Source organism: Sciurus carolinensis, chromosome 2, assembly GCF_902686445.1.
Source record: "Sciurus carolinensis chromosome 2, mSciCar1.2, whole genome shotgun sequence".
NCBI classification, from domain to species: Eukaryota; Metazoa; Chordata; class Mammalia; order Rodentia; family Sciuridae; genus Sciurus; species Sciurus carolinensis.
Genome location: NC_062214.1, coordinates 136,080,750 through 136,107,891, shown reverse-complemented (window position 1 = coordinate 136,107,891; position 27,142 = coordinate 136,080,750). Strand labels below are relative to the sequence as shown.

Sequence of the window (27,142 nt, the reverse complement as noted above, 5' to 3'; positions counted from 1 at the left end):
TCCTCCCGTCCAGAAAGATGTCTGGGGCATAACAGGTATTCCACAAATTATTTTCTCTCATAAGCGCTTCTGGGAGGTCTGTAGGGACCGACAGACAGAGGGCGGACCTCGGCTGGCTCCCGCAGTCGGATAAGCAGCCGGCAACTCAAGCCTTACCCACTCAGGACCAGGGCCCCGGCCAGGACCAGGCCCAGGAGGGGCGGGACACGGGGCGGAGCGCTAAGCGTTGCGCGTAGCCGGGTGCTCTCGCGCGGACCTGGTCGCGGCCGGGGGGAAATTGGAGGGTGCGGGCGCGACGCGAGGTAGCAGCCTGGCCAATGAGCGCCAGCCGGGCGGGGCTCGCAGAGGCTGCTCGGGCGCGCGCAGAGCTGGGCGTGCCACGGGTGACGCGCAGGGCCGGGCAGGCCAATGGGCTCGGGGTGGCGGGCGGGCGGGCCTGGAGGCCTGGGGCTTTAGGACGCTGGCAAACAGCCGGCGGGACAGACTGACGTGTGGCTGCATCGCAGGAGGCGCATGGCGGGGATGGCGCTGGCACGGGCCTGGAAGCAGATGTCCTGGTTCTACTACCAGTACCTGCTGGTCACAGCGCTTTACATGCTGGAGCCCTGGGAGCGGACTGTGTTCAGTATCCTACCGGGGCCTCTGGAGCGGGGGCCGGGGCGGGGCGCGGGCCTCGTCCTCCCGGCCCCAGGGCTTGGAGTGGGGGGCGGAGAGACTGGATCCGCTGGGGAACTCATTTCTTCGTCGCGGGCTCGGGGTGGTGGGGTGGTTTAGGTGCTCCTGTCGTTAAGGAGAGGCAAGAACTCCTGAGATCCGGGATCTCCCATGAAGTCACTGGACTGTAGGTAGTAACATCTTTATTTCTGGAGGAATTCCCAGAGGGCGATGTCTAATCCGATATGTCCTCGCCTCTACTTCGGCCGCGCCTGCCTTTGGTTCAGTCCCCTGTTCTCGTGGGAGGCAGCGACCGTGTAAGTGGAGCAAATCGCTCCCGGCTTGGACGCCTTTGACCTTTAACTGTCCCTGATTTAGCTGGTTTTGGTCCCATTAACAATTCTAATCAGTTTACCAGTTTTTAAATGAGGTTGTGAATTTGTGGCCTTGACACTCCAATACTGTTTTTGAAAGCAGTTTTTAAGTTATTGTACCTTTATGGTCTTCAAGATGGCAGTTTAAAAAGTGTTTTATTCATCACTTCTTTGCACCTTAGGTAGAAGCCGTGCCCGAAAAGGAATTTGGTTAGAAAAGGATTTTGTGGTTTGAAACTGTTTTGGTGGATAGTTAATACATTCTTAAGGACTATTAAATGATTACTATAAACAAAACATCTGTGCTAAGCACTTTGCGTGTCTTACCTTGTCTAATTTTCACAACCCTAGTGAGTAACTCAAGGCTGTGAAGGTAGGTTCCCTGAAGTCTGTGCTGTTTGTTGTCTCCAGTTGTATATGCTGACATCCTTTGGTGATATTATTCTTGCAAAGTAAATGCTGATGATATCTGATTTTTTTTCAACTCAGAGGCTAGTATGATTTAAATATTTTACATTACATGTTATTTCATCCAGGCTCTCTCCTTTTCGTTGTGGTTTAGTTGGAGTAGCTTGCTTCAGAACAACTTTGAAGATGCATTCTTTCATTCCAATGATTGACTGAGGCGGTTTAATTCCAAGTCCTATAAAGTGTGATGGTATTGAAATAGCATAAGATTATAGTCAAAACTGTCTTTTGTTTGAGCACTTTTGAAGAATTTTAGCTGCTTACAGGGCAGTTTGTTTACTTATTGCTGTTGGCATTTCTTTCCAAACCTGGAACTGAAGAAACAGGATGCATTTTTTGAGTTTAGACTCTGAATATAAAGTCTCTGATTTCCATCACCATTTATTTCTAGCTGCAGTTTGATCTCTATCTTTAGGTTTGATCTCTATCTGTAGGTCAGGGCTCATGAGGTCATTCTTGTAAAGTGTATACTTCAATGCACATTTAGTTGAAATTTCTGAGAAGCAGGTATCTTGGCTCACTTAAAATCATCTTACAGTTTAAAATTTAAGCAATGTTGGGATAAATCAAAATTCTTTAAATCTAGGTAGAATGTAGAGTCTAGTTGTAGAGTATAGTATAGATTTTACATGTAAAACTTTTGTTGGCATATAAATAAATGAACATTTTTTTCTGATTATGTTCCAGTAGTAATAGTGCCCTATTACTTACCTGTGCTGTTTTGGAGATGCAGAAATAAATTATGAAGTGACAGGTAGTGCCCCAGTAGATTGTTACATTTGATGTTTATAACTTATTGATTTATGGGTCAAATGATTAATTTTTTAAAAAAGAACTGCAGTCAACTGACATCTAGTACTGTAGAATGTTAGGATTTTAAATCTAAGGTTAAAAACACTTACTTCAAAGATCATATTATTGAATTAACTTAGGGTAGAAATGCAATCCTTTGATATAAGCCAATCTTAAATTACTGTCAGCTGTTGTATCTATTGTATTCCATCTCAATTTCTAGAGTTATTTTATTGGGGCATTTAATTGTTTGGTACCTTGGAACATCAATTTAAGATTGAATCCTCATTCTAGCTCAGAGGAAAGGACTGAATGAAAAAACTGGATTTTTCCCACTTCTCAGAAGACTTACTGTGAAGTAGTTTGAATTTCATAAATTCACTAACAATTAGTATGAACTATTCTGGGGTCAGTTACGTGGTTTTGGAAAGAGGCATACTTTCTATAGCACAAAAATTATTTTGGGGCTTGATGGTATATAGATCAGTAATAGAGCATGTGCTTAGCATGTGTGAGGCCTTGGGTTTAATTCCTGGCACCAAAAACAAAACAAACAAAAAATTACATTAAACATTATCATGACCACTAGAAACCTAAAATTTAATGTAGGAGAAATTTGCCTCTGTCTCTCGGAAAGTTGGTTTCTGAGTTAGAAGTCCTGGACAAGGAAGATTAATTTCTTAAAGAGGTAAATGTATTTTTACATTTTTAACTTTTAACTCCTTTAATAATTTGAAGTTGCTATTTTAGGTTAAACTGATAGCTTACTATAATTATTTCTGTATAATTTCTAGAGGCATCATTGAACATCTGCTTTTATGTTTAGAAATTATTTACATCTCTGTCTTCCTAAATCACAGTTAGAAGTTAGTTAAAAGTTGTTATAAATTGAAAGTCAACCCCAATCAAATATGTGTTTGAATTCATTTAAGAAAATAGTAATTAAAAAAAAGTTTAAATATATTAAAAAAAACCCCTACTTCAATATGTATATTTATTTATTGTAGTGCTGAAACTCAAACCCAGGGCCTCAACATACTAGGCAAGCCTTCTATTACTATGTTGCATCCCCAGCCCTAGAATATATTTTTAAGGAAATGTATCTATTGTATCAAGTCAGACACACTGTAAATAGTTCTTGAAACAATAAGATTTATAAGTGAATTTTTAAAAATTCTTCCATTCTAGGGACTGTATCCTAAATTTGTATTTTCTGTCTTTTGATACCACATTTAAAATGAAAAGTTAATAAGCTTTTGACTTATCAGAAATATTTTAACTTTTTTATGTGCAGGTATAGTTTTTTATTTTATAAGGAAGAGGGACATGACTCCTGCATTAAGACAGAAGTTAACAAAAGATCCCAGTGACTCTACTAGGGAGTTTGAGGCAGGAGGATGGCAAGTTCAAGGCTGGCCTAGGCAATTTAGAAAGACCTTGTTTCAAAATTAAAAAAAGAAAAGGTCTGGGAACTTAGCTCAGTGGTAAAGCTCCCCTGAAACACACAGCCATTTGGAAAAAAAAATTTTTTTAATGTATTTTTTGTCAGTTATAGATGGACAGCATGCCTTTATTGTATCTGTTTATTTTCATGTGGTGCTAAGGATCAAACCCAGTGCCTCGCACGTGCTAGGCAAGCACTCTGCCACTGAGCTACAGCCCCAGCCCCTGAAAGAAAATTAAAAAAATTTTTTTCAGTTATCAATGGACCTTTTATTTTATTTATTTATATGGGGTGCTGAGTATCGAACCCAGGGCCCCACACATGCCAGGCAAGCACTAACACAGCCATTTTTATGTGCTAATTAATTTTGCAGTGACTAGTATAGGAGTCCTACCACCCTTCCAGACCTACTGACCTTCCAGGAGGGAAAATTTTTAACTTTGAAACTTTTAAATGTTTCAAGCCTCCTTTCCTTCCTGGCAGTCTTACTGGAAAGGAAAAGACCAGGATTTTTAACAAAGACAAGTTTTTGTAACTAGTAAGTCCTGCCTCCCACCCCATGTAGAACCTCATGGAATAACATTGTTACCATGCCTGTTGAAGGATAGGTGGACAAATTAAAAAGAGTTTGTTAAAATAATTTCAATCTTAAGTGTTATTTTAACCTTATTTTGTTTTGTTAGTTGTTTGTGTTAATAAAGTCATATTAATCTATAATTAATTACTGGGTTCTATTTGTCATCTCTGTGCTGCTGTTTGTTTTCATGGCTTGCTCTTTCTTCCTTTCTTTCTTCCCTCTCCCCACCCCTTTTGCTGGTGATTAAACCCAGGGCTTGTGTATGCTACCCACATGCTTTACCACTGAACTATAGCCCCTGCCCTTCTCTGACATTTTGTATTCCTATTTATTTTAAGCAGAACATGGTCAGCTTCTTTTTGGTTTATTGTTGAAAACTAGATTCTCCCTGAAAGATGGTCCATGTTTCTTCAAAAGATTAAAAAAAAAAAAAAAAAAAAAAATCACCGTGTTGGGTATTTGCTTGAAAATCATTTGTCATTTATTTCATGTTAGGAATTGAACCCAGGGCCTCATGGATGCAAGGTATTTTAGTTACCTTTTTGGCTGCTGTGACCAAAAAGACCTGACAAGAACTATTAGAGGATGACATGTTTATTTTGGGGGAATCACAGTTTCGGAGATCTTAGTCCATAGACAGCCAGTTCTATTCCTTGGGGTTTGAGGTAGACAGAACATTATGGCAGATGGGTGTGGTGGAAAAGCAGGTCAGGACATGGCCACCAAGAAGCAGAGAGAGCTTTCCTCACCACCACAAAATATAAACCCCAAAGGCACACCCCCAGTGACCCACCTCCTGCACCACACCGTACCTGCCTTCTGTTACCACTCAATTAATTCCTGTCAGGGGATTAATTCACTGATTGGGTTAAGGCTTTCATAGCCTCTAAACCTTCTTACATTGGCTCACACCATGAGCTTTTGGGGTACATCTGGTATATAAACCATAACACGAGGCAAGTGCTCTACTACTGAGCTACATTCCCCATTTTTAAAATTTTGTTTTGAGGCAGGGTCTCACTAAGTTTTCTGGGCTGACCTTGAATGTTTAGTTCTCCTGGCTGAGCCTCCTGAATAATATATTGCAGATGTGAGCCACTGCATTTGCCTGAAAAACACTTGTTTATTTATTGGTTTGTCATTTTAAAGTAATTACAGAAGTATTTGGGAGTGGGGAAGAGGCCTGATTCCCTCCCCACCCCCACCCCAGTCCTGAGGATTGAGCCTAGTGCCTTGAGCATGCTAGGCAAGTGCTCTACCACCAAGAGACCTGATTTTAAACTACCTTTAGAGTAGCTTTGGAGCTTGACTGATTAACAGAATACCATTCTCAGAATTTAAATTTAAAAAGCTAGAAAATACTATGGATCAGAAAAACTTCTTCGATTTATCAAAGCTATTAACAAAATTTGCATTACTTTTTCTCATTAATAAAATAGTTATGTTTGCTGAATTCTGTATTCCACAAGTTTTATGTGCCTTCTCTTTGTGAGATACTATTCTTAATCCTGGAATATAACTGTGAATAAAACAGATAATATTTTCTTCTATTGCCACTGGACAAGTAAATATGTCTATTAGTTGTAACAATTATAGATAAGAATAAATTAGAAGGGGATGGGAAGTAAGGAAGAGGGAGTGTTTTTCATTTTAGCTAGAATGGTCAGGAGGGGGCATTTGGAAATATTTAATCAGGAAGACAATTTCAGAGGAATGCCCAGGCATTCCAGGTAGAGGGCACAGTTAGGGCAATTGCCCCAAGGCATGAGCAAGTCTGGCATGTTTTCAGGAATAGGAAGAATGGTATGGCTAGATCCTAGTGAAGCTGTGTGTGTGTGTGTGTATGTGTAAACATAACTAAAAGGTCCTGTTAGCTGCTACCTGATAGAGTCAGTGAATCAAGTGTGAGGGAGAAGGAAAAGAACTTTATCAGCAGCAAGCTGGCATGTTGGAAGATAGTTGACTCTTACCTTCCAATGATTGTATTACCCATTGCCCTAAGGGAGAATCTTTTATATGAGTTTTCAAGGGAAGGTATGTGGGTACCAGACAACTGGGTGCCCCAGTTGTTCAGTGTTTCAAAAGTAGCCTCTTCTGGAGTTTTGGCTGCGTCCTTATCTCATTCACTAGGTCAGTGAGAGTTGCAGTACAGTAGATCCAAAGAAGATATCAGTGATCAAACTTTCTGTATTTGTGATTAAGATGGCTTGTGTCTGATTTTTGTTGTGGTCGGCATTTGTGGAGAGTGCCCTTCCCAGGTGTGACCTGTAATTTGGGACTAGGGAGTGTTTGGGAAGGGAGGATTTTATGCATTTCTAGTCGACTTCAGTGCGCAGTTAATCTGTAAGAGATAGGGCAAGCAGAAGCCAAGAGAAACTTCTGAGAATTGGGTCTTGATGAGGTGGAAGACTTATGTGTGCATTCAGGTACATAATCTAGAGATGATTTAAAGTATACTGGAGAATGTGTGTAGGTAATATACATGTAGTGTGCCTTTTTTGCCGGGGGAGGTACTGGGTTAGAATTCAGGGGCATGCAACCACTGAGCCACATCCTCAGCCCTATTTTGTATTTTATTCAGAGACAGGGTCTCACTGAGTTGCTTAGCACCTCAATTTTGCTGAGGCTTTGAACTCAGGATCCTCCTGACTCAGACTCCCTAGCCACTGGGATTACAAACGTGTGCCACTGTGCCTGGCTTAGTGTGCCATTTTAAGGAATTTGACCATTCTCAGATTTTTGATCTGAGGAGATCCTAAAACCAGTTCCCTACATACAGAGGGATGACTATAATTTTTTTTTTTTTCCCCATGAGACTCAAACCTGTTTTCATCTCAAGTGGGGGGAAAAAAATACAATGAATGAACACTTTTTTCCCCTTCATTTTTTGGTGTACTGCCTGGAGTGGTATATTTCCGAGAAGACTGATTTCATTTCTTTTTTAAAGGAAACTAGGTATTTGTTTCAGGAAAAAATTATAATTTATACATATTCTTAGATGGACCCTTCAGTGTTGTTTAGCCAAGGGATCTGGGCAGCAGGTGCTTTGGGATGCAGGGCAGGAAGACCGTGATGCACTGGGAGTGCATAGAGGACTTGCAGTGAGGTGTGTGAGTGTATTTTAATTTTCAGTTAGGGAAGAAGGTGCAGACTGGGCTGTAGAGGTGTGTTGGGGTAGCAAAAAGTGCAGTGTGTCTAACTGCAGCATGCATTCTTTGAGACAATAGATGGGAAATAAGGTTGAAAAAGTAGTTTGGGCTATTCATCAATTTAACAAATGCAGTTGACCCTTTGTATCTCTGGGTCCCACAGCCATGGATTCATTCAACTGTAGGTAGCTGGTGACAGTCTTCTTTCTGCCTTAGTCTTAGCTACCCTGGGTTGGCAAATGCCACCAGTTTTTTGTGCATCTTTTCTGAGACACTGTGAATATATGGAAAATATATTTATATATATTTTTTGTACTAGGGGTTGAACCCAGGAGCACTTAACCACTGATCCACATCCTCAGCCCTTTTTATATTTTATTTATTGGGTCTTGCTTGGTTGCTTAAGGCCTTGCTAAGTTGCTGAGGCTGGTTTTGAACTTGCGATCCTCCTGCCTCAGCCTCCTGAGCTGCTGGGATTACAGACATGTGCCACTGTACCCGGCTGAAAAATATACTCTTAATAGGTGTTTTGGTGTGTGTGGCTTGGTGAAATCAGTTTTTATAAGCCAAAAAAGAGATGTTTGAAGAATACATTTTGCTGTGCTACCATTGGAAGTACTAATAATGATTGGCATAATTTCCTACAATTAAATTAGTATCTCTGTCTATTTCCTATTTTTATACTGTATTTGTAAATAGACACAGCAAACAAAACTCATGAAAAAAACCCTACATTTGGCTGGTGGGCACTTTTCAGTCACTATCTGATGTTCCTGTCTTTATTAAAGCTTCCCATGAGCTAGTCAATAAAGGGAATTATTAAAACCTCAATTCACCAGAGGCTTTTACTAGAACTTCTCTCTTAAAACTCCTCTTTTGAAGTATATATAGAATCATCTGAGACTTTAATAGACTTCCAATAAAAATCAGTGTGTGATAATTAGGCAAAATTCTTAGTATCAGAGAAAGTTGCTTTTAGAAAGAAACATTCTTAGTATATTTAATACCTTTTAGTGTTTATCAAGATACTTTTAATCAAAATGTGATTTCAGAATAATCTTAAAATAACCTGAACATTTTGCACTACCTTTAAACTTGAATAGGAAAAGATTTGTCCCTCCAGAGATGGTAAATCTTTCTTTCATTTTTTTCTGCCTTTACCTTGGGACCTTCCCTTGGTAGAAACAAATGCAGCTTTCTGTGGGTTAGGTTGGGGAAGCAGAGGCAGGAATAATTGTAACTAATGAATTACTATTCTCAATCCTCCAGCCCAGTGATCTTCAGGCTTTATTAAAACAAAACAAAACCAAAAAAAAAAAAAAAAAACCCTTAAAGAACAAAAAGCATGGACTATGCATTGCCTTGGGTGTTTAAGTTGATATATGAATCTTGGCAATGAACTTTCTGTGATAGAAATTAAGGTTTTTTATTTATTTTTTTGCCTACTTGGCTTCACAATGAGGATTGGCTTGGCCAGTTGGTTATATGATGAACATTTTTTTATGATCTGTATGAGGAAAAAAATATAGTTTTAAGTTTTAACAAAATATACATTATTAAAATCCATTTATGAACACAACATATCTCACAAATTTCTAGATGGATAAGTGGACAAGGCTTGGTTTTTAAATAGAATAGCCTTGGTGCTATGCCAGAAATTTGTTATCTGAATGAAACAAAGTCCAACCCGAGTTAGTTATTATCCCTCTGATTGGTGTTTCAGAGGTTATTTTATACCCCAGGGAAATGTTCCATTGTGAGATTCAGGAAGTAAAGAGAGAAAAGTGGGGGTTGGGAAAGAGAACTAGCAGGGCCACAACGGTTCTTAGATCTGCTTTCAAAGAGGACAGTGGGAGCAGATCTGTAAATAGATTCTCAAATTTTCCTAACAAGTTGTCTTGTCAACTCCAGGGTTCTGGAGCTTTAGTTTAAAGATGACTGCTCTAACCCATTTCATGGTGCCTTTATATTTGGCTGGCCAAGTGAGAAGGTTACACTTTCCCTTAACTGTACTCCTTAGAAAATTTTAACTTTTCCTTTAGTAATTTTTAGCAAAGGTGAGAAGTAATAAAAATCATGCTTAGCAAGAACTAGTGGTCTATCCCAGGACAGGCAGGAGAGGTCATGGTGATTAATGGTGGTGGGGACTAAACACACATCCACATTTTACCTCTACTACTTCATTTTAGAAAGACTATATAATCTTTTTAAAGACTGTAGACTCAAGACTTTGAGCGTTGTAATGTTTATGGCACTTAGCAGCTAAGAAAGATTTTTTTCAATTTTTTTTTAAAGAAAAACTCAAAACGCTCAAATTTAATAATTAAAACTCTGTTCCAGAAGATCTACTTGATAGAGGATATATACTTTCAAAAATAAGAATGCTTAAACATAGTTATAGAATGGTAGAAAGATAATATTTATGATCAATAGTTTTGAGAAGTATAAGTTTTACTGAGTCACGAATTTTGGTCAACATGAGGGAGTTATATATGTTTCTGGAAAATTCCAAAATAATAGGGCTTATGGGAAAATAGTATTGAGGCAAACCACTGAAAATCTGTGCAACATGTTAACCAAGCAATAACAGAAATAGTAATTGGCATCTTAGGGGAAACATGGATAACCCAGGCAGGCAGCTCAGTGTGACTGGAAGCTGCCCCAGGGGACATTAAAAATGCATGGACCTAGTTGATTGGAAATGTTGATGATAGATGCTGATGTAATGCATAGTGTGAGCTGCCACTGAGACTGCACAGGAGGCAGTGCCACCAACCATTAACAGAGAGCCGTGCAGGCCTGGAGATGTGTGCCTCTCTGGAGAGGGAGCCCAGATGAAATACTAATTTCTAATTTTCTTAAAATAGAGTTGAAAAGACTTCTGCCTGTATAGGAAGTAAGCTGAGAGGTGTTTCCTGCTGAATGTTATAATTCTTTTCCCATTAATCTGACTTCCCTAACTGATGCAAAATCCTGTGTGAAACAACATAGCTCCTATACCATGCCAGTCATAAGTGAACTAATGATGTTCCAGAAATGTACTGCAGCAGAACAGGTTATATTTCATTGCGTACTGGAATTTTTACCTCTTGACACTGGAACTTCAAGTCTTCATGAAGGTAGTAGAAATTAACCAATAAAAGTATGCATCCACCATGGAACTGGAATCAGAGCTACAAACCATTTCTGGGATTTCAATTCAGAATGAAAAGTTTTCAGTTCATGATCATTGCTTATTTCAGTAGCATGCTTTTCTATTTGCAAAGTTTTCAAAAAGTTTGTCATCAAGTTGTAGTTACTAAAAATATCCTTACTTAGGTTTGTATAGTTAACACACTATAGAAAGTCCAGAAAATGGACTTGTTAAGCATTAACTTTTGATGTGATGTGACATCCTTTAATATGATTTAAGAATAGCAAATTGGTTAACATTCACAGGACTATAACAGTGTCAATATCTTCCATTTGCTTTTATTTAAGGCAACTAGAAAAGCATCAAGAGATAGGAAATATATTTGGGAAAAATAAACTTGTTAACATTTCTGTTGGGGGTGATCTCATTTTTTTGTTTTTTTGAAGTCAAGGAAGAAAATTATAGTAAATAAAGATTTCCTGTTTGGAGCTTCATTCAGTAGCCAGCAACAGCTTTCATTTAGGGCTTTGATTGTGTGTGTGTGTGTGTGTGTGTGTGTGTGTGTGTGTGTGTAGAACTGGGGATTGAACCAAGGAGTGCTCTACTACTGAGAAGCTGCATCCCCAGCTCTTTTTATTTTTTATTTTGAACAGGTTCTCCCTAAATTTCCCAGACTGGCACTGAACTTGTCATCCTCCTGTGTCCTGAGTTGCTGGGATTACAGGCATGCATGATTGTTTTAGAGTAAAGTGCCTCTGTTAATACTTTGTTAACTGCTGTTCTTTTTTTCTCCCATTAAAGTGGTTTCTTGTCAGTTATGGTGGTGCACACCTACAATTCCAGAGACCTAGGAGGCTGAGGTGTAGAGGATCGCAAATTGAAGGCTAGCCTGGCCAACTTAACCAGACTTTGAAAATAAAAAGGATAATGGGAAGGTAGCTCAGTGGTAAAGTGCCCCTTGAATTCAGTCCCAGTTCTGCTCCCTACCCCCCACCCCCAAAAGGAAGTGGTTCTTTAAGATAAATCATATTTATCAAAACTGTTGAGTATTTCTAAGAATATCTAAGAATAGTATCTGAGACTTGATTTTACAAAAGGAAGATGACTAAAATTGAATTGCTTTAAATGTCATTTTTGCCGTTCTAGGTGACCAATTCAGTCAGAGAAAGCATTGAATTTTTCTTTTTTCTTTTTTCTTTTTTTTTTTTTCTTTTCTTTTTTTGGTAGCAGGGATTGAACTCAGGGGCACTTAACAACTGAGCCACATTCCAACCCTTTTTGTATTTTATTTAGGATGGGGTCTCACTGAGTTGCTCAGGGCCTTGATGAATTGCTGAGGCTGGCTTTGAACTCTTGATCCTCCTGCCTCAACCTCCTGAGCATCTGGGATTATAGTCATGCCTACTGTGCCCAGCTTAAAGCATTAAATTTTTTTACAGTAATGAAGAAGTATAAGTCATACCCATTGGAACAGCTCCTAACCTTTTCTAATGAGAAACTAAGTTTTCCAAAATCTTACAGAATACTAAAGTCAAGTTTGGAGTTACTGTTTAGGACAGGGAATATTAGTTGCTGTGGTCTTGCTTCTGATATACTGAGCTTAACTTTCTTAAAGCATTTTCTTCTTTGTTACAGAACTTTTTTTTTTTTTTTTCTTTTCCCTTTTCTCTACTTTCTCTCTCTCTTTCTCCTTTTTAAGTTGCTGGGGCAAAAGCTGAGGATGACCCTTTTATGGACAAAAAAATCTTTATTTTTTCTTATCTAGCTGGAAACTTATTAGCTCACCATTAGTGGGCATCCCTCTTAAGGAAATGACAAACAACATACAATTATATGGTTTCACTTCTATTTGCTTTTATATCCATTCATCTCATAAAATATTTATGTTATGTTCAGGTTATAAATAAACTGATTGTTCATTCATCCTTTGAATAAACATTTATCTTCAGGGCCTGCACATACCCTGGCACGTTATCTGTTTAGTTCTAAAGTGATTTATGAAGCATCTATTTTATTAAACAATGCAGCACAGCTGGAAGGAAGCACAGACTCTCTCATACTCTCAAACACTTAAAATTCAACAGTGGAGATGGTCCTAAACACACAAGAACAGTCCATTTTTTAGATTTTTAGAATTTTTTTTTTGTTCTAGATCGTACTAAGTTATTCCATATTACTTGAATCATAGAGCCCCCTCTGGAAAATAAATCTGACTATATTTAGCTACTGGAATTTATATAAACAACAGTAAGAATTTGGTAAGTAAATGATTTCTTTGTGTATTACATTTTACTGTGTGTGTCTTATATAACACTGTTTGATTTTGCATTTTGTCTTTGTGAATATCTGGAATGAATAGAAGATTCCTTTAAGGATGATTGAGAAGTGGTACCTAACTGTCCTCTCCAAACACATGGGATTCTGAAATGTTCATAAAGGAAGGGACCTCATTTTATGAAGATAGTTGGACCCTGAAAAGTTTTGACATCCCAGGATTAGTTTTAAATTAATAACAAATTAGTAGCAATGTAACATTGGGCAGTTCCCCAGTATAGGTCTGAGTCATGATGGTAGTGCTCAAACCCTGGGAGAGCAGTTTTAGGAAGGGTTATGTTGCCTTCGTTTGCAGAATAGATTTAATTCCAAACTCTCTTTAACCCTGAGAAATAGGTGATGTGTGTCTACTATTTTTTTAGATGGGAGGCTGCTGACCCAGAGTTGTTGATATATTAGGTCTCCTCCAGTGCCATGTTGTTCCTGGTACTCATTTCTTGTACTTCACAGTGTGTTGAGGATACTTGAAACTTTGAGAGGTTTGTTATAGAATGAGATGGACTAAGAAATCTACCTAAGTTCCAGGTAGCAAATTGTAACCAGTATATAAAATGGTGTATGTTTATCTCTGTGAGAATGCTTCTAAGGAGATGAAGGTCAAGTGTTGCCCAATCTTACAAATGTCACAGTAAAATCAATGCCTAACAGTGTCACTAGAAACTACCACTTTAAATGGTGCCAAGCATAAACCCAGGGAATATTCAACTCAGTGTATTGGAGCTGTTTCAACTTCATGGCTAAGGTTGCTTAAATTGAATTTGTAAAAAGTTACTTATCTGAAGTCCCTTCTTGCATTTTTTGCAAGGTAATTTTTAGGGCTTGTAGAAATTTCTCACTGTTCCTTTCCTTGTCTATTTGTTCACCTAGCGTGTGTTTCTATATAGTTGAATCAATTTTAAGGATATTCTGTGGTTGAGAGCTTTAAGATAATTTTTTAGAATAATTTTGATGTTTAACTTATAGAAAACTTCCTTTTGTAGACAGGTGATTATGATTCTGGAAATAATCAAGATAAATGGGGTCAGAATATAGGAAAAAATTTCTTTGTGGTACTGAGAATTATGTCTGAGGCAATCTACTACTGAACTACATTTCCAACTGTGTGTGTGTGTGTGTGTGTGTGTGTGTGTGTATTTGTGTGTATATATGTGTATGTATTTATGTATGCATGTATATATGTGTGTATATATATATGTGTATGTATTTTTTTAATTTAATTTTTTTTCACTTAAGATTGAACCCAGAGGTGCTTTATCACTGAACCACATCCCCAGTCTTTCTTTTTCTTTCTTTCTTTTTTTTTTTTCAAAGACAGGCTTTCACTAAGTGTTTTAGGGCCTCCTAAGTTGCTGAGGTTGACCTCAAACTTGCAATTCTCCTGACTCAACTTCCTGAGTCAGTGAGATTATAGACATGTGCCACTGCACCCAGCTTATAGAAACACTTTTGAGGGGACATAGGATGAACGTTCTCTGGATAAAGGTTTAGGTTAAGGTTTTTGTTTTATTTATTTTTTTTAAAGCACCATATGAATTAGTATTTGCACAGATTCAGGTGACTTTCAATAATTTCTCTTTGTCTTTGCCCAAATTGACAATTATTTATTCTATTCCTGAGGGCTAAGACCTTGTTTATTTTGCAGTAACAAACTAGATCCAAATGTGTTTAACCTAAATTTTGTAAAGAAGGAGGATACGTCACTCAAAACAGTTTTCAGACTAGTACCGTGTGCTTTTTCATTTTCCCTTTACAGTTCTTATTTATTAAGGAAACCATTCAGGCATACACACACACACAAAAAAAAAAAAAACTGATGAAAGTAATATAATGAATGTGTGTGTACTACTAACCAGCCGAAGAAAAACATTAGTAATATATTTGAAGTCACCTGTCTCCTCCTTTTTAGTTGCTTCTCTCTCTCCCTGTTCACCTCACCAAGTAACCACTATCCTGAATTTACCATTTATTTCCTATTACTTCATATGTATGCTTCACAATATAATGCCATATACAATCTTAAACTCTAGTATCTTCTATTTTTACTAGGCTAAAAATCTTTTCAAGTTTTGATACGTTCTTGTTTTGCTTAGCAAAAAAATCATGTTTATATACATATAAAAAATTTAAAAGCCTGATAATTTAGTGTTCACAAATTGAGTTTAAATTTCAGATTCTTATAGTGGAGTAATCGCTATTAAACTAATTTATGCATAATCTTTAATGGATATGTTCTCCATACTAAATTGAAGACTTATAGTGCCAAAAGAGGTAGCTATTCAAATGACTGTCTTATAGTAATTACTCTATCCTGTTGAACTTGAGCCAATGACCTGAATTACTATATTACTAAAATACAATGACCTGAAACTTATGACTATATTATTTTCATTTGCTTGTGTATATATTTATAAGACTTACATAAAATCTTTTTAAAAAAAAGTATTCTTAAATACAATATTGCCTAGACGCTGTAGGAATTATCAAGTTTGCCAACCATAAAAATGTGTAGATTATGTAGAAAGCATAATCCATACAATTCATAATAATGAATCTAGAATCATGTAAATCATGTAAATCTTTCTTGAGAAATTTCTTATTCATAAAATATTTATTAAGCATGTGTTACATTAGATGCAGAAGATACAAAAATAATGTTTATGTGTTCAAAGAACTGATAATTTAGGTGAGATAAATACACTTGCAAATAGGTAATAATGAAGGGTGATAAATGATGTATTACATGAATAAAGAGCTATGTCAGCATAAGGGAGTATTAGTTCTGCCAGGAGGTTGGGGTAAGGATGGGAAAAATATGAGTGGTTAGGAAGTCCTCATAACAGGAGAGAGCTAACTGAGCTCTAAGAATTACTCTGTTTATCAAGGGAAATAGGGCTTTTCAGAAGTAGGAAGATAGTATAGTAGTTAAGTGCACAGATATTTGGAGTCTAACTGATTTTTTGGAATTGGCTGCGTGACTTAGTTTGTTGCGGGTGTTATTTGAACTGGATGAAGTGCTTAACATAGTGGCAGACAAATATTAGACATTCATGGAATGAAAGCTGCTGCTGCTACTGTTATTCATTATAATTAGACAGTAAGCAAAGTCAGAGGAGTATGAAAATACACTAAGGCCAGGCATGGTGGCACAAGCCTCTAGTCTCACTGGCTTGGGAGACTGAGGCAGGAGAATTGCAAGTTTGAGACCAGTCTCAGCAACTTAGTGAGGCCCTAAGAAACTTAGCAAGACCCTGTCTCAAAATAAAAATTAAAAAAATTTTAAAAGGGAATGTAGCTCAGGGGTAAAGCACCCCTGGGTTCACTCCCCAGCACCAAAACAAAGAAAACAAAAAAGAAAATATATTAAAAGAACTAGGGATGTGACTCAGGGGTAAAGCATCCCTGGGTTCAATCCCTTGTTCCAAAAAAGAAAAAAATAGCACTGCAGATGTGATTGACCTGATCCCCCTTTACCAGCTGATATACCTACCCCCCATCTCCTGTGAGTGTTGTCTGCTCATGTCTTATAATTGACTCTTAAGAATTGTCTTCTGCCAAGTCAGCTTTCTTGCTCAAGTGGATTTCTGTTACCTCATTCTGTAGTCAATGATTCATAGAAAAGGGAATCTAAAAGTTCTGGTCCCCCACTCCAGGCCATGACAACTAAGTGACCCAGTGCATGTTCTAGAGTGCCCCCACCAGGAGCTAAGACCCATACCAGCTTAGCTTATTTCCCTTGTTCTGTTCTGTTCTACTCGCTTCTCCTCTTGTTCTGAGACAAGAATCCTTGTCTCTGTCTGTTGCTGTGGACCTCCACATAAGGCAGACACCTGGAGCTAGATTGGAAAGGTTGTTGAATACTTGCTTTGGAATTCTAGGTGCCATCCTCTAGGTAATGGAAAGCTTCATGAATTTAACAAGTTTTACTCTACTGGAAAGAGGCCAAAAATGGGAGTTTTTTTTTTGTTTTTTTTTTTTTTTTGTTTTTTTTTTGCTTTGTTTTGTTCTGGGGATTGAGATGCATCCCCAGTCCTTTTTATTTTTTATTTTGAGAGATGATCTTGCTAAGTTGCTTAGGACTTCGCTAAGTTGCTGAGGCTGACCTTGAACTTGTGTTCTTCCTGCCACAGCGTCCTGAGTTGCTGGGATTACATGCATGCACCACCACTTCTGGTGGGAACTTTTACGTGATCTAAGTAAGGAATGATACACGTCTCAACCAGTTATCATTGATTGGGGAAGGGGAGATAAGATTCGAGGCATCATAGGGGTTAGAGAAGACCTGAGGTCTTAGATAATTTGAATATGGTGAGAAGGAATCAAAGATGCTTCGGAGTGAATGAGTAGGCAAAGAGTTATATCAATTGAGAAAATAGAACTCATAGGACCTGGTAGTTTTGGAGTTAAGTCTAGTTTTGACCGTCTTGAATTTAAGGTATCATGTGGAATGCCATAGGTGGAAATGTTCAGTAAATTAAGTGACTCTGTCAGCTGTGTGGAAGACTGGGTCAGGTCAACATTAAGGTGGTGTTCATTGTAAGGTAGTATAAGACTCAAGGCAAAACCCTGGAGCTCCATTGTATCATTTAGAATGCTTTCAGCTCCACGTAACAAAGAAAATATGACAAACTGGTTTAAGAGTAAGGGGGTTTATTAGCTTAGTGTCTGAAAATCCAGTGGTACCGTGGGTTTCAGGGTGGTTTGATCAGGATTCTGGTCCCATTTTTCTGTGGTCTTTATTGTCCTGCTGCCTTCATATGTTGGCTTTGTTCCAAGTCTTTTTTCCTCATGTAGGAAAGGTGATTCCAGTGATTCTAGAGGGAGAGAGAGCAGCTGGTTCCTGAATTCCTGGCAGAAGTCCTAAGATTTGAACTAATCAGTTTTGAGGAAGCTATTGCTGTCAAGAGAAGGGGTATCCTAATTGGTTAAGATCGGTCAGAGCTTAGCTCCAAAGATGCAATAGGTTAGGCATGATTAGCTGCATGCTACAATCCATCTACTTGGGTAGCTGAGGCAGGAGGATCTCAAGTTTGGGACCTTGATGAGACCCTGTCTCAAAATAAAAATTAAAAAGGGCTGGGGGTGTAGTTCAGAGGCAGAGGGCCACTAGGTTCATTCCTTGGTACCATGAGCAAGCCCCTGCTCCCCACCCCCCAAAAAACAAACACACAAACAAACTTGATTGTGTTCGAGGAGGAGGGGTGCCATGTATGGAAGAAAGGTAAAAGTTCACTGTAATCATTTTGTACATAGGGACAGGAGAAAAGAGCCAGTGACCCAGGAAAATGGTGATAGAGATGGGAAGATAGACCTAGAGAAGTGCCTAGGGTCAATTCAAACAGCCGCTGGATTTGACAGGAGGTCACTGGTGATCTTAGAGCAGTGTCCATAGCCTGGAAGGGCAGAAGTCAAATGGTTGGTTGTCCAGCTAAATATGTGGTAATGATAGGGAAGCAGCAAGTGTGTAATTTTTTTTTTAAAGAAATTAGGTGGTAGATAGAAGTAGTAGTTAAGGAAGAACTGGATTAGAATAGATTGAAGTGGAAATTTCAATTATGGGAGACTTTTTGCTCATATTTTCTGAACCTTGGTGTGACCGCTAAACACCCCTTTCTGTATGCCCTGAGACTAGTCACTCTTTTTCTCAGCTCTGATGAGTAATAACCATAATAAATATTTCATAGGAAAGCCATAAGAGTTAAGCATGATAATGTTATATGAGAAAAATTGTCAACAAAACTGTTATACAAATATTAGCTGGTAGCAAGCGCATTGTTTATTTAAACCTTATCTTATGGATGGAACTGGAGAATATTATGCTAGGTGAAATAAGCCAATCCCAAAAAACCAAAGCCTGAATGTTTTCCCTGATAAGTAAATACTGCTTCATAGTGGGGAGTAGGTGGGGAAAAATGAAGGAACTTTGGATTGTACAGAGGGCAGTGAGGGGAGTGGTGGGGCAGGGGCGGGGATGGGAAAGACAGTTTGACACAGACATTATTACCCTATATACATGTATGAAAAAATTAAAAAAATATTTATCACTGTCAAAAAAGATAATGAAAATAAATAAAAGTATTTTAAAAAAACCCTATCTTCTCATAAAAATGTAAGTTATAGAATACTAGTATGTAGAACTGAAAGGCATATGAGGGAGGGAAAGAAGGAGAGAAAGAATGAATTAATTCGAATGAATGAATTAATGAAACATGACCCCAGTTCAGAAGCAGTTACTCCTTTTAGCATTCCTTCTTGACTTTGCAAAGTCAAAAGCCCTTAGATTTTACATGATTTTTGTTAGCAGTATTTTGTGTGACTCTGGAGAGGGGGCCCCTTCTTGACTTGCATATACACATTTTAGTTCCTTTTGGAATGAGCAGAAACATGGTGAAGAATGGTTATTGTATAGGTTACCAAGATGATTTTTATTTGAAGTTGTTGCAGATAGTAGCAATAGTAAATAATAATGTTTAATAGTGATGATATATGATTAATAAACTGGTGTTGTCACTTTATTATGTCATTAAGTCATTGAGTGTAGGATTGATTTGTAGCTTTTTCTAACTCCATAGTCAATGCTTTCAGCCATGTTATCTGTCTCCTCCTTTCTTCCTCATTCTTTCCTTCCCTTCCTTCTCTCCTCTCGTCTCTTTTCCACCTCTGTTTCGGGATTGAACCCAAGGGCACTTTACCACCAGGCAGGGTCTCACTAAGTTGCCTAGACTGGCATAGAAATGAGAAATCCTGGGGCTGGGGAGATAGCTCAGTCAGTAGAGTGCTTGCCTTGCAAGCACAAGGCCTTGGGTTCGGTCCCCAGCACCTCCCCCCCTCCAAAAAAAAAAAAGGTTTGAGAAATGAGAAATACTAAGTGAATGATTACTTCAACATAAAATGGTAATTGAAAAAGTTGTATGATTTTATTTGGAATAAACTAAGAAAAATAAGTTTCCTTAACTACAACTCAGATTCCATGCTGGTTTCGATTGTGGGGATGGCACTGTACACCGGATACGTCTTCATGCCCCAGCACATCATGGCGATTTTACACTACTTTGAAATTGTACAATGACCACGATGTAACCAAGATCTAGAGGTTCTTTGGGGAAGATCCACCCTATGAAGTTGGAATGAAACTTCATCAGATGTCCTAAGAAAAACTACCAGATGTCAACATAACCAACCTTATAAATACAAGACTAAAATCCATGAGTAGAACAGGAAAATCATCCTGACTCATGCATTGTGTTCTTTATTTTTAATTTTAAAAGAGGCTCTTGTATAGTAGTTTTTGTCTATTTTAACATTGTAGTCATTTGTACTTTGATATCAGTATTTTCTTAACCTTTGTGACTGTTTCAATATTACCCTGTGAAAGCTTTTCTTAATGTAACTTTGAGTACATTTTAATTGCCTTCTATTTTTAAAACCCAAAGTCATTAGTTGGGCTCTACTGTTCTTGCTATTGTATGGTATATACATCTGCCTGGATATATTTCTACTCTTGACCAAAGTTTTGTAAGAAACAATACACGATTTGGGGCAGGGGCATGGGAGGGAGGATATTTTATTGAGAACTACTTACAAAAGACTTCTCTGTAAGCTTGAACTCAGGAGTACAGTTTAGCTATCTAGACTCTTAACAGCTTTTGCTTTAAAACTATTGAAGCGTTTCTTAGCAATGGAAAGTAAAAGATCTTGCTAAAATTAAAATAAGGAACACTTTACCTTTTAAATATTTATTCATTATGTGGATCTATTTCTAGAAAACTTTGGTGATGATTCTTGACAACAGGTGGTGAAATAGCATTATTATGTAATGCTTGTATATACTGTAGAGTTTTTAAGAGAGGGTATATCAGTTTCCTCCAAGGGCCACTGTTAACAGTATATGTACTTCCTTAAATTTAGTTTTCATGATTGTAATGGGTGCTGCAAATGCATTTGCACATTGCAATAAGATGTGATGAGATGTATTGTTAAAAAACTATAGCAGCGAAAAGAAGTGTAAACTTATAAACTTAGTTAAAATCCTTTGACTCTTTGTATTTTTTTTAAAGATTTTTATTCCTTAAATGTAAAATGACTACCTAATTTTTTGATGTAAACTCATTAAATTCAAAGAGAAGAAAAATCAGCTAACGTAGTGGCATGTCTTTTTCACCATGCTTTAATATTGATCTAATATTTCTGAATTGATTGCTGTGGAGGATCAGAGAAGCAGTAAGTATATCTTAACACTCCTCTCAACATAAAAGTATTGATAATTTTTAAAAATTGGATTATATGTTTTAAGATAGCATAAGTTTTGCTAATTTTAAAAAATGCAGTTATTGTTGACCCTAAATTTTAAAGGCTAGAATTTTGAAGTGCCTTCTAATCCAGAGGCCTCAAGTAATATACAACATTTTAATATATTTTTTAAAGAGCTCATTTATATCATCACAATTAGATTGGATAATATAAATCCAGTATGGATTATATGTTATTACTTAGTTTCAAAGTAGTTAAAATTGGATAAGCTTTTGTGAGTAGTATTCGTACTCTTTCAAGCTAAATAATAAGTATGAAGATTTAACCTGGGATTTGTTCAATTAATGTTCAAATTTGCCATTCCTCCATTGTCCTCCATAAAGAACTACTGAGGAGTAGATACTTAATATCCCTGTGGTGTGTTGAAGACAGGATAAAGTGAGAATCACTAGTTTAGGTGGGTACCTAGATTCTCTACCTGGTCCTCAGAATTTTTTAATTTGTCCTCACGTTGTTGAAATCCATTAAGTTTCTGTTGTATGTCTAATGATTGTTATGAACACTGGCCTGTGAGATAAGTGGAAGATAAGTTTAGCTTTACACAATATCCTGAGAAAGGTCAGAAAGAGAAATAGGAGAATGTCCATTGAGACGTGATCAGGGAAGTTGTATATTCTCATGTAGCTGGTCTGTTGGTTAGTAAATAAAAAATGGGGAGATAATTTCTACTTTCTTTGTTTAAAATAAAGTATTTATTAGATAATTCTCTCAATGACTTACTTGTCTTTCTGTGTATCTTGCAAGGAAGGTACTGACTACCTTAATTCAGGCATGTTTTTCAAGGGTAAAGATAGAGAAGATATCTAAGGTTTGCTTAGAGCCTTCTAAGATAGAGGATTTCTCTTCCTGGAACAAAGGACATTATAAAAGATTTAGGTTCCCTGGGGTCAGAATTCCTCTCCTGTAATGCCACCCTCTGTGTACAGATATCACCCAGTCCTCTTCATATTGCCCCTTGGGAATTGGGGCTTGGGAACTAGAATAAGAAAATGTTAATACTTCAGCTATTGCTCTGATTAGTAAAGTCCTTTGTCTTTGACCCTGGAATCTCACATTTTCTGCCAGCATACACAAAACTTGTCAGGCTAACTTGTTAGCTTGTGAGTAGAGTAAAATTTCAGACCTTTCACAATTGTTGGTTTTGGTGATGAGGATGGGATACTGATAGATGTGGTCATCTGGAAGAGGAAGAATAATGGCCTCACAAACCAGATTTGGAGAGGAGAGACATCTTCTAGGATTCAGTGCTAAATGCTTTTGTCCAAGTATTGGGTGAGTTAGGAGAAAAAGGATCCCCCAATAGCCTGCCTATTAATGAGTAGGGGCTGTAGTGAAGTAGGAAGGAAACAAGCTGCCTAAATGTTGCCTTGGTGGCTGCTTACTCTCCGCTGGTGGAAGGGATCTTATCATAGTGGGACAACAGGCTCCACTGCCCCTGACTAAGGGCAATGTGTCTGTGCGTTCTCAGCCAAAGAATCCTGAAAGCTGAAGTAAATAGTGTCTACAGGGAGGACCATACTCTTCAGCACAGACCTTGAGCGTTCTGAAAACCTTGGAAACTAATTCAGGTGAGCCATGAGTGAGTGGCCATTTGAAACTGAAACTGAACATGAAACTTAAGTTTCATCAAAGAGAGCTGCTCTTTTCCTCTATTCCCTCCCCCACCCCATCTCTCCCTTGCCTTCTACCCTAACCTGATTTTCATTAAAGAGAAAAATGATTACAAATGAGACCCAAAACACACCTGCTCAAGGGTGCTGGAGAACTTTTGCAAAGGGGAGAGATTCAAGTTTATGGCTCTGTTGATATAGCTCTACAAAGCACTAGCTTTCCCTCTTGAATGATGGGGCACCTGCATTCAATTGATTGGATTAGGGCAAAAATTGCAGTGGTAGAGGGAAATTAATATGAACTTTTTGCCTGAGGCCCTTAATGTACTATAGTTTTCACATGAATGCATAATTGGTATTTGTTTTACATGCCTATACTTCAAATGATTGTTAAATGCCAGAGATGATCCTTATAATTGGGAAGAGATGTACATAGAGAAATGTTTGTACCTTTGGGTCCCAACAACTGAAACAACTCCTTCGAGCTACAAGTCTTTGGCTAATGACTTAACCATCTTGCTGGCATAAAAGAAGCATCCTCTATTCTAGAGGTACCCTTTGAAGTTTTGGGCTTCTTGTCCCTCTTACATGGCTTTCAGATATCCCCCTTTTGAAAAGCAGTTATTAGTTTGCCTCTGGGCTCTTCTCCAAACTGATGCATAGAGGTCTTGTCACTCTGGCATGATAGTCCCATTTTGGGTGTGTGTGGGGGGGCCAACTGGACTCAAAGACAAGGTGGGCAAGGGCCGATAAATGTCATTGTCAAATAGAAATGCCATATTCAAGAATATAGCTGATCTGGCTCTAGCAGCATCTCAGTTTTACATGAAAAAGTGGCCACTGTTCCACTGGGGACATTTCATTGCTTATTCTGCTCCCTGAGGCAAAATTGCTGGCTCACTGGGGACTTCAATTCATAAAGATGACCATAAATGCCAGTTTACGGGTAGTTAAGAAACTTAACCCTGATGTTATCCACTGAACTGTAGCCACTGCTCAGCTTCAGTGTTATGTTAGCAGAATCAAGTGTGGGCATTGTTGCTCTGTTCATGTGTAGAACTTGAGACTGTTCTCATAGTCCTGACCAATATTCCTTTTGCAAAAAACTTGTTATATTTTTCTGACTGCGGGGCTATAGCCTATGGTCTAGGATTTTGGTTTCAGACTGGTAGGTTAAAGGCACCTTTCTTTAGAGTCATGAAATGTGATTAAAAAAAATTACAGTTAATTAAACTGTCACTCATGCAGACGCCCATAGTAAGGACCAGTTCTCTGGTACTGGCTACTGATAAGCTGTACTAGTCAGATTGCCATCATTACTGCCTAGATCCATCATCCCACTAGACATACCAACCCGTCTACCATTGTAGGTGTGGCACAAAGGACCCAATTTGTGAAGCAGAGGCTACCTACACACCAGATCTATGGAAGTGTTGCCATGTGTGTGGGGTGTGGAAGAGGGTGTGGTGGTGGTATGTGTCAGGTAGAGAGCCATCACCTCCATTTCCTTACACTGTGCTCTCAGCAAAACGGTACATCAGTCCTTTGACCTCTCAGTAGAATTCTTTGTGCCTCACTGCTGTTGACACTTTTTTTTTTTTTATTGTAAACAAATGGGATACATGTTGTTTCTCTGTTTGTACATGGCGTAAAGGCATACCATTTGTGTAATCATAAATTTACATAGGGTAATGTTGTTTGATTCATTCTGTTATTTTTTTCCCTTCCCCCCACCCTTCCCACCCCTCTTTTCCCTCTATACAGTCCTTCCTTCCTCCATTCTTGCCCCCCTCGACACTTTTTCAGTTTACAATATTGCTGTTCCAGACTGCAGTAGATTCCAGTCATACTACTGTAGCCCTTAAGTAACCCTTGTACTGGGAAAAAAAAAAAAAAAAATCAAGTTTTCTTTTCCTTCCATCCCTGGAAATTAAACCCAGGGCACTCTACCACTGAGCTACATCCCTAACCCTTTTTATATATTTTTTTGAGATAGGTTCTCACCACATTTTCTAGGCTGGCTTGGAACTTGGCAATCCTTCTGCCTCAGCCTCCTGAGTTACTGGGATTATAGGTGTGTGCCACTTTTCCTGGAATCATATAGATTTTTTTTTTCAAATAGATTTCTGTTTGTAGACCTCATCTCTTTCTGGTCCTTAATAATGTAGTTTGGTTATGGTATGTGCTTGAAAAGGAACCATCTTTTCTTAGCCATTTCCTGGTTAATGATCAGGATGTTCTATTGCTATTTCAAAATTTGGGATTTCTCCCTGATCATTCCTAGGCATGATGCTTTTCAATTCACTAAGGGCATCCTCAGACCAGTGGATTGGAAGTCTAGTCAAAAGGGGCCCAAGAATTTCACACTCAAATTCTGATTCAGCCACCTGGAATTTTGTTGGATTTGTATGACCCAATATCATGAGACCAATCACTACTTGGTGAGTACACTGCTTTGTAAGCTGCCCAGTGGTCATGCTGGCCTGTTGCTCCCTGTCGAGCAACAAGGTCTGATGTATCTCCTCAGGGCCTGCCTGAGGAGAATACGGGGCCGAGCAGGATGATGAGTGTTGGCGGCAATGAAAACCCACCAGAGCCAGGAGGTCTGTCAGCGCACGAAGCACTGCAGGGACTCGTTTATTGAGGGAGTTATACAGCTTTTATGGCAGGGTGGGGGCTAAGTGGGAACTAATCAGCTTAAAAGTCAGCAAGGCTCGGGGAATTCACGAGGGAGAGAGTCCCTCGTGAAATGGCAGGCACGAGCTGATCACGTTCACGCAACTGCTGCTAACCAATCCCAGACAGTAGGGGGTGGAGATGAGCAGGCCAATTAGGGAGTTGCTGGGTAAGAACACATTTTTCAGTTTCCGGGGGAGAGTGGCAGTACAAGGAAGTCTGGGTAAACTATTGGTGGATCAGGCAGTGCCATGTATGAGGAAGAGGTTGTCACGAGGGTGCAGCGCCATTAGGGTGCATCCCTTACAATTCCCTCTTTTTGTTTTATTAGCTCCCCCCTGGAGCCAGTTGGAAGGTGGAGCTTCTGTCTTAGGTTGTCTCCTCTTTAGAGATCTTACCCGTCTCTGAAAACTCCATAGCGCCTCAACAGCTCAGGGGGGAGGGGAGCCACATCAAGAGCCTGTCTTAGGTTGTCCCAGTGCACCTGGGATCTTACCCGTCATTGGCTCAAGGGGTCTCCGGGGGTTAACCTTGCATTATCATTATATGCCTCCTCATAACCAATGGCTAGCCGTTGGTATTGTACTTGGACATTTATTAATTGTACTGCCTTCAAACGTTTCTGTATGAACTGTATGACCTTATTGAAAATGTAGGGGGCAAAGGTAGGTGCTATAAGGAGAAGGAAAAGGTGACCAAGCAAGGGAAGTAAGTAAGGGAGCCAGCCATGTAAGCTCGTCCAGAAGAAGCTAGATTGAAGCTCGGTACACCATTTTTTCAGATTTTCTTGCAGTTGCTTGATCTTGTCATGGACAATTCTGGACCAATTGGCATAACAGCAGCATTCCTCCTGAAGAAACAAGTAAAGCCCTCCTTCCCTGGCAGTTAGTAAGTTAAACCCTCTCCCAAGTTGTAGGACTACTGCTGCAAGGGAATCTAATTGTGCCTGGAGGTCTAAGATTGCACCAGCTACTTATTGCATATCATTTATTAATTGTTGTGAAGGTTTATTATATAAGGTAAGAGAGGTGCCTAGTCCAGCAATTTTGGCTCCCGCTTTAGTAGCTACCTTGTTAACATGTTGTTCATAAAGAGGAATCATGCTCATTTAGGTTACTAGCTTGCTGAACAGATTGTCTGCTCGGGTTAAGTACCTGGTTGGGGCCCAATGCTGTTTTGCTCAGGGGTTTCTGGACTAACTTAATTGTGAAGATTAGTCCAGGATTATACCCACTGCGGTAAAGCCTTAGTCCCCAGGTTTTTCCAGCCTCCCAGTTTGCCTTTTTTCCCACGGGGGTGAACTTTATGACTAAAGGGTTGCAGCGTCCCCCTGGGGTAGCTAATGGGAAGGCAGAATATCCTAATTGGTCTTTGTTATAACATGGCCCACAGTTCACCCTTTTACCGTTCTGTTGGCAGTAACCTCGTCCCACTTCTTGTATGTTTCCACCCCTTTCCACCGAGATTAGGTCTCCAGTGATGGGAGGGGTCCACGGGATCCACCCCGTAGATTCACAACCCCATGCTTTACAGTATGCACTTTCAGGACCTCCACACTTGGCAGTTTGCTTTCTGTCTCTCGAGTGAGCGGGGCAGACATAGAACCCTAGGCTTCTGGTATTAC

General features: G+C 38.9%; 1 protein-coding gene across 1 annotated transcript; it reads left to right on the top strand.

Moving 5' to 3' along the window:
• The first annotated feature begins 431 nt into the window (after positions 1 to 431).
• On the top strand, positions 432 to 20,953 carry Sptssa (serine palmitoyltransferase small subunit A). Its single transcript, XM_047541846.1, has 2 exons — positions 432 to 625; positions 19,888 to 20,953. The coding sequence occupies exons 1-2, from the start codon at positions 514 to 516 to the stop codon at positions 19,989 to 19,991; spliced, it is 216 nt and encodes a 71-aa protein (XP_047397802.1). The 5' UTR covers positions 432 to 513; the 3' UTR covers positions 19,992 to 20,953.
• Positions 20,954 to 27,142: the final 6,189 nt, after the last annotated feature.